Below are 7,992 nucleotides of genomic sequence, written 5' to 3' on the forward strand. Positions count from 1 at the left end.
GTTAGAGTTTAGTCCCGAAAACTGAGCGTTTCTACTTTTTACCCTCCAAATTGCAAATGATTAAGTTGCAGTATTAAAATTGAGTAGAAAACAGAGTTGTTGTACTTTTGTTTGTTTGTTTGTTTGTTTATTGTACTTTCGTTGCGTTCAAGACAGAGGTGTTTGTTTCTGTCGTTTCAATTGCAGGCAAGGAGAAACACGAATAGTGTAAAATTCGTGTCAGACGACAGGAATTGCAGATTAGTAAACTCCAGCGAACTTCATTAAATTAGTAAGGCCCCTCATCAAAAAACCTTCACTTGACAAGAATTCCTTGAAAAACTTTAGGCCCGTTTCGAACTTGTCATTCCTTTCAAAAATCACTGAAAAAATTGTCCTTTCACAACTTCTCACTCACCTAGAGCAAAACCACCTTCTCAACACCCATCAGTCTGCATACAGGAAAAACCATAGTACTGAGACAGCACTTCTGAAGATTGTAAACGACATCCTTCTTAGCTTTGACGAAAATCAGGTCTCCATTCTAACACTACTGGACTTGTCTAGCGCATTCGATACGATAGACCACGAAATTCTGCTCCACAGGCTTCAGCACTCCTTTGGTGTTCATGATCTGGCCCTTTCCTGGGTTCGTTCGTACCTTACTAACCGGACGCAGACCGTTTGTGTCAACGGCATCAAATCTCAACCTTCAGCTCTCCAATACGGTGTCCCGCAAGGGTCCGTGCTTGGCCCCATACTTTTCGTTCTATATGCCTCCCCTGTGTCCGATGTTATCAGTCGCCATGCGTTGTCGCACGAGAGTTTCGCTGATGATACACAGCTTCATCAGTCTGCCCCCCTTGCTGAAGTTGACGATCTGGTATCTCGGACACAAGATTGCATTGCGGACCTCAGTGATTGGATGTCTTTAAACAAACTCCAGTTAAATAGTGACAAAACCGAAGTTATGCTGGCCTGTCCCAAGAAATTTCTCAATCACCCTTCTCTTCCTGCCTCTCTCACTGTCAACGAACTACCTATCTCTTTCTCTCCGTCTGTCCGCAGCCTTGGCGTCACTCTCGATCCAACTCTCTCTTTCCAAAAACACATCTCTAACATCTGCAAGTCCGCCTATCTAGAGCTGCGCAAGATTAGTTCAGTCCGTCACTACCTCACCGCTGATGCAACCAAAACGTTAGTGTGTTCTTTAGTCCTCTCAAAGATAGATTATTGCAATTCTCTTCTGGCCGGTCTCCCTAAGTACCTTTTAGATAGACTTCAAAGGATCCAAAATAACGCTGCCCGCCTGGTCTTCAAATCTTCCAAGTATGAACACGCCACACCCCTTCTTCACTCTCTACACTGGCTGCCAATCACTAAAAGGATCGAATACAAACTCTCCTCTCTTTCTTTTGCCGTCGTTTCTGGTTCTGCCCCAGAATACTTGTCAGAACTCCTCAATCTCTACACCCCCTCTCGTCAGCTTCGCTCCGCCGCCGACACTCGACTCTTCCGACTCCCCACAGTGCAAACAAAGACATGTGGCGAGAGGTCCTTCGCCTATCAAGCCCCTGTGACCTGGAATAGATTACCACTGCCTCTCAGACACACAGATTCTCTCACTACATTCAAGAAAAAATCTCAAAACACACCTCTTTCAGCGCAAGTGATTTCCCCTCCAGCATCTCCCCACCCACCCCATCCCGCCCCACCTCACCCCCTACCTAGCGCCTAAAATAACGTGTATATATATTTTCTGCGCTTTGTGTCAGCACTGTTTGTGTGTGTGTAAATAGTACCGTTGACGCGTTTTTATATAGAAGCCTACTGTGGTTCTTGTGCTTAGGCTGTGTATTGGACTGTCATTGTATGCCTGCATTATTAGTTGTCAGTAATTATTACATGTGCTGATTGTTCTCTTTGCCTGCGCGCGTATAATATGTTGGTTATGTTTGGTCATAGTATGTTTGTTTATGTTTGGTCGTTATCTTGCCTGTGCGTGTATTGTATGTTTGGTCGCTTTCTTTGCCTGTGCATGTATAGTTTGTTGGTTATGTTTGGTCGGTTTCTTTGCCTGTGCGTGTATAGTATGCTTGGTCGATGTATGTATTGTAAAGCGCTAAGAGTAGACATTTTTCTAGAATAGCGCTATAAAAGTTTGCATTATTATTATTATTATTATTAAATTCAGAGGCCAACTCTCCAAAAAATAACCTCTGAATAAAAACTGTTGACAATATCATAGTACTCTCTTTTAATTCCAGTGTTTATCTGCGCGCAAGAAACAACATGCAACATGAAAGCTGTTTCACGTGGAGAGACGGCAAAACTGGAGTGCTTTTTCGGAGAAAACATGGCAACATCACATCATGAAATCTTTGTCCAACGCAAAGTGGGCGATTCTTCTAAACCAGGTACATCAACCTGACACCAGCTTGTGATGTAACTATAAGCAAATATATACGTCAGTAAAATTAAGATTAAAGAGAGTCCATAATCGTTTCATACTTTTGGGCGGAGGTCCATGGGTTATATTTATTGTTAAAAAGGTTTTTATTGGAATATTACATGATCACTCCTGAAACAGGACAGCCAATAAACACTTACCAGTAATATTTGACAAAAATGCAAAAAATCAAAATAAAGTAAACTCGTATAGCTTCTGCACAGTGCACATATTATTTGACTTTTCTTTCCCATAGCTGTCTTTGCTTGTTCGCCTTGTTTGACCCTGATCTGATCTACTGTGTTCTCTTTTGTTTCATTTTTTGTTGTCATTAATATTATCATCCTTATTATTTGTATTATTTGTTGTTGTTTGTCCTCTACTCAACAGAACATGATCATTATATATTGTATAGATCTATATGAATTGTTCAATAAAACACTGTTTAATCCAACAGCCAATGTCATGGACTGCTTCTGGCAAAACGATAGCTACACGTGTGCGCCGACATCACCCTTTGTCTTCGATGGGAACATATCTGACTCTCTCACCCTTGACTTGCCCAGTGCTCAAGGTAGAGACGAGGGGAACTACTTCTGTGAAGTGCTGGAGGACGCATTCAGCTACAAACCCTGCAGATTTGACACACTCCTAGCCATTGGTACGTGATTTTTTTTCCATATCCTGAATAATGTGTATGAATCTGGTATGGTACTTTGCATTGATTCTGACAATTTTGAATACTTTACTGTACATGGCAAGAGAGAAAAGGCAAGAGAGAGAGAGAGAGAGAGAGAGAGAGAGAGAGAGAGAGAGAGAGAGAGAGAGAGAGAGAGAGAGAGAGAGAGAGAGAGAGAGAGAGAGAGAGAGAGAGAGAGAGAGAGAGAGAGAGAAAGACGGAGAGTGAGAGGGAGAGAGATTAATTAATTGATCAATTGTTTGTTTGTTCGTTCATGGGCTGAAACTCCCACGGCTTTTACGTTTATGACCGTTTTTACCCCGCCATTTAGGCAGCCATACGCCGCTTTCGGAGGAAGCATGCTGGGTATTTTCGTGTTTCTATAACCCACCGAACTCTGACATGGATTACATGATCTTTTTCGTGCGCACTTGGTCTTGTGCTTGCGTGTACACACGGGGGTGTTCGGACACCGAGGAGAGTCTGCACACAAAGTTGACTGAAAAATAAATCTCTCGCCGAACGTGGGGACGAACTCACGCTGACAGCGGCCAACTGAATACAAACCCAGCGCGCTACCGACTGAGCCACATCCCCACCCGTAAAATTGATCAATTGATCTTTATTACATAAGGATAGCAGTTACGGACACAGAGAGAAAGAAACAGACAGACAGACAGACACGGACAGACACACAGACAGAGACAAATAAAATATAAAGTGAATTAGAGCGAGAGAGAGACGCTTTGACACTTTATTGTCATTAGCTAATAAAAGCCTTATGGACAAGGTAAACAACAATTTCTGCATCATTTATAAAAGGGGTAAAAGGACGAATGAACAAAACATTAATAACAACAAAAACATAGCAAACTAGTTTATGAGTACGAGCAAACAGACACACAGGCACGAAAGCCAAAGGTAAACACAAATATCTAAGACTAGGGGTAAAAAGCAAGGCATAATATGTACACACAAAGGAAAATATTGATCCAATTGTTCGGTCTAGGACAGTAACACACACTCATAAAACCAATCAATCTGCAGACCACAAATATTTAAAACCAAGAAACCACCAGTCGGCGTTACCCTCGCGCGACTAGTAGAGGAACATGTCTAAATACATATATATATATACAAAAACAACAATGGCTTCAGACGCACACGCACACACACACACACACACACACACACACACACACACACACACACACACACACACACACTCACACTCACACTCACACTCACACTCACACACATACTGTACGTTTGCATAGACTACACCCGCACACGTGTAAATCCACGCGTATACATGTAAACGCAACCCGATTTAAATGAGAAGACCATCCAGTCCAACATTTGCGTACGTAAAATTACATTATACAGCTTGACTCATATATACCGAGAGGCATATATTCCGCAAACTGAACTTTAAAAAATCACAAAAAATCAACTCAGTGGCGAATGTTTTCAATGTTTGAATATTTTATTTATTGGCCATTTTAGTGTTTATAAACCTTCGCTTTATTGATTTTGAATAGAACATCATGAAATGACAATTTTTCAAAAAAAGTGACTGAGTCCAAGCGCAATGATTTCGGAAAACGTTCAGTGTTCATCATGTTCAATGCTTTGGCCAGCTCTAAGCATCCCAATCGCTTGCTGTCTCTCTCCTCATCAAGTCGTGGCATGATTGCGATATCTGATACAGCCAAACAGCCAGTTGCATTTTATAGGGCCATACACTATCTTTTTACACCCCCGGTATAGGGGTGTGTATAGGATTCGGTCGATGTGTTTGTTTGTTTGTTTGTGTTCGCATATAGATCTCAAGAATGAACGGACCGATCGTCACCAAACTTGGTGAACAGGTTTTATACATTCCTGAGACGGTCCTTACAAAAATTGGGACCAGTCAAACACACGGTTAGGGAGTTATTGGTGGATTAAGATTCTACAAGGACTTATAGAGGGACATATTAATGGTCAAAGGGAAATAACCTTCTCAGTTGGTGGCAGTGAGAATGGTTATTTCCCTTTGACCAACGGGGATGTTTTTCCTACCTCGGAGGAATTTCTTGTTTACGTTATTGTCTCCCGTTCAGCCCATTGTCTTTATTAGCACAGTGAGCTGTGGCTGGATCAGCAATACTGCAAAGCGCACACTGACAGCGTGAAACATTTGCTCCGACACTCAAGATGTCAACTACAAAATTAATTACAGGTTCAATCTGATTTTCGTTTGAGAGCAAAATCGTTCAATGCACTATTTGCAGAATTTATGTCTTTCAGTATAGTTTCTTTTGCGCATGTTTAGTGCCTTAGAAATAAATTGTGCAGTTGCTTCGAGTACGCTTTCTTCATCCAGGGCTAAGATACGGGTTACATCTTCCATTGAGGCTTGTTCAGAACAACCTTTTAACACGTTACACTTTGCACGGATATCAGCATAGGCTGTTCAGTGAAAAAGAATGTGTGCCTCGTCTTCACAGCCTCCATCACACATCGGGCATGCGCTGTCGCGTGCCTGTTGTATTAAAAACCACTGAGCATTGCTCCTCAGCCCAAAGGCTCTTTGTGCTGCGACTTCTGTCTTGTGTGTGGCGCACGTTAAATGTCAAAGCAGCACCGCCCTGATATCACCCTTCGTGGTGGACTGGGCGTTAAGCAAACAAACAAACAAACAAACAAACCATAGGCTCTTAACCGAAATCTAGCAAGCGCATCTCTTTTCTATTTGTTTGCTACACATAATATGTACTTCTCAGGCTGAAAAACGCTTTTAAAAGAATAAAACCATTGATACTTCTCGTTTGTCTCCATTTCACAATGCCAGTTTTGTTTATACATACAAATCAGTCGATCTTTAAACTGGGAAACCAAAACCTTAATCGTGGCCAACCCCTTGGCACAGCCAAACAATGCCAAACCCGTTTTCAGTTAACACGTTCTTAACATTGGAAACCCAGTTGTGCTTGCCAGATTCATGTTGCAAAAGGAGCATTTCATAGGTTTGTTTACAAATTCTGGTTTGCGGAAGTCTTGTTAACTTAAACCAATATTTCACACATTTGACAACAGTTTTTATGAAAAGTGGGTATCTGCCTATTTCCCCGTACGCCATTGTATTTGAGAATGCAGCGGAACATTTAAAAAAAACTTTTGATAGCAAGAGTCTGAACTTGCTCAATTGGCTTGTCGTTCTCTAGCCCCCAAACCTCGGCTGCGTATGTTAAAATGGGTTCTACCTGCACATCAAACATCTTCCAAAACACCACTGGATCAGCAACATTCGATTTTCTCATTGTTCTCTGTATGTCAATGACTGCTTTCTTTCCCTTTCTGGACATCTCACTCAAAGCAACATTTCCACTCAATTTTGTAGTAAACAACATGCCGAGGTATTTGTACGAGTTGGTTACTCGGACTGCCTCGCCACCATAGAGCCATTTCTTGTGAGCTGCAAGGTCCATACGGAACACCATGACATCAGTTTTATCCAAGTTAACTGATAAGCACAGGCGATCTGCTTCTCTTTTTAAATTGTTCAGTTGGTTTTGTAAACCTATGACAGAATTAGACATCAAAACCACATCGTCAGCGAAAAGTAGCAAGAATATCTGCGTTTGCACCAGGTATTAACTGTATACCATGTCTTCCCTTACAGGACACTTCTGTTGCCAGTTCATTAATAAAGAAGGAGAACATCAAAGGGCTCAATCAACATCCTTGTTTCACCCCTCTTGGGCATTCAAAATAATCAGAATAATTACATCGGTCACGCACACATGCTTTCACTGATGTGTAAACGGCTGTTAGGGCCTTATACATTTTCTCGTTTACACCACTTTTCCTCAAAACATCCCATAATGCATTCCTGTTCACAGAGTCAAATGCCTTCTTAAAATCTACAAAAGCTATGTACAGTTTAGTATTCTTTAATAAATACTTCTGAACAATGCCATATAACAAAATCATATGATCAACAGTACTTGACATGAAGCCGGGTTGTTCTTCGCTAATTGTTTCCTCTTTCTCAGCCCATTTTGACAATCTCTTGTTGAGAATGTGTGTATCAATCTTGCTTACAACACTGGTCAAGGCTATGCCGCCGTAATTATCCGGTAGCGCGAGAGAGAGAGAGAGAGAGAGAGAGAGAGAGAGAGAGAGAGAGAGAGAGAGAGAGAGAGAGAGAGAGAGAGAGAGAGAGAGAGAGAGAGAGAGAGAGAGAGAGAGAGAGAGAGAGAGAGAGAGAGAGAGAAACACTGACACAGCACCATAGACATAGGAAAAGACACAGGAAAAGAGGTACAAACATGTAAATATAATCACATGCAGATTTGCTGTGAAAAGTACCTAGTTTTGTTAGGCTGTTATGTCAAAAGGTGCAACTTGGACACATATAATGTGAATGCAGATAACGCAAGGGAGACAACCGTAGTAAGCACAATTGTGTCACACCTTCTGCAGTGATTTACACTCGAACTACAATCAAAAACACCTTTCATTCAGGAGCAACCTTTGTCAGACAACCCCGTCCAGCCTCTTGCAAAAACAATAACGTCCTTATCTACCCCCCCCCCCCCCCCCCCCCCCCCCATGTATGCTAAGTCTTACAGCGATGTCTACTATTTTGCATATATGTGAACATGAATAGCGACTATGAAAAACAAACAAATGCATGTCAAAACTGACTTATCAGAATTTGTTCCCCATTGTTGTAGTTTATTTTCGATGTCCAGACATCGCCACGACAAATTCAGTCTGAAACAGAATTGATCCAAATCTTATTTTACGGCGCAATCGCCATCCTGTCCTCTTTGTTTTATTTGCATCGTGTGTAAAAAAAAAACAAAAATAAAAAAACCACTGCTGGAGGTAATTC

General features: G+C 41.6%; 1 protein-coding gene across 1 annotated transcript in view; it reads left to right on the top strand.

The window, feature by feature from the left end:
• The first annotated feature begins 2,888 nt into the window (after window positions 1-2,888).
• LOC138973333 (uncharacterized) overlaps window positions 2,889-7,992 on the top strand; it is a 21,856-nt gene continuing 16,752 nt past the window's right edge. Inside the window, exon 1 of the mRNA XM_070346060.1 lies at window positions 2,889-3,089. Within this exon, the coding sequence (XP_070202161.1) occupies window positions 2,894-3,089 (196 nt within the window). The 5' untranslated portion in view covers window positions 2,889-2,893. The remainder of the gene's footprint in view (window positions 3,090-7,992) is intronic.

Source organism: Littorina saxatilis, linkage group LG8, assembly GCF_037325665.1.
Source record: "Littorina saxatilis isolate snail1 linkage group LG8, US_GU_Lsax_2.0, whole genome shotgun sequence".
Taxonomy (NCBI): Eukaryota; Metazoa; Mollusca; class Gastropoda; order Littorinimorpha; family Littorinidae; genus Littorina; species Littorina saxatilis.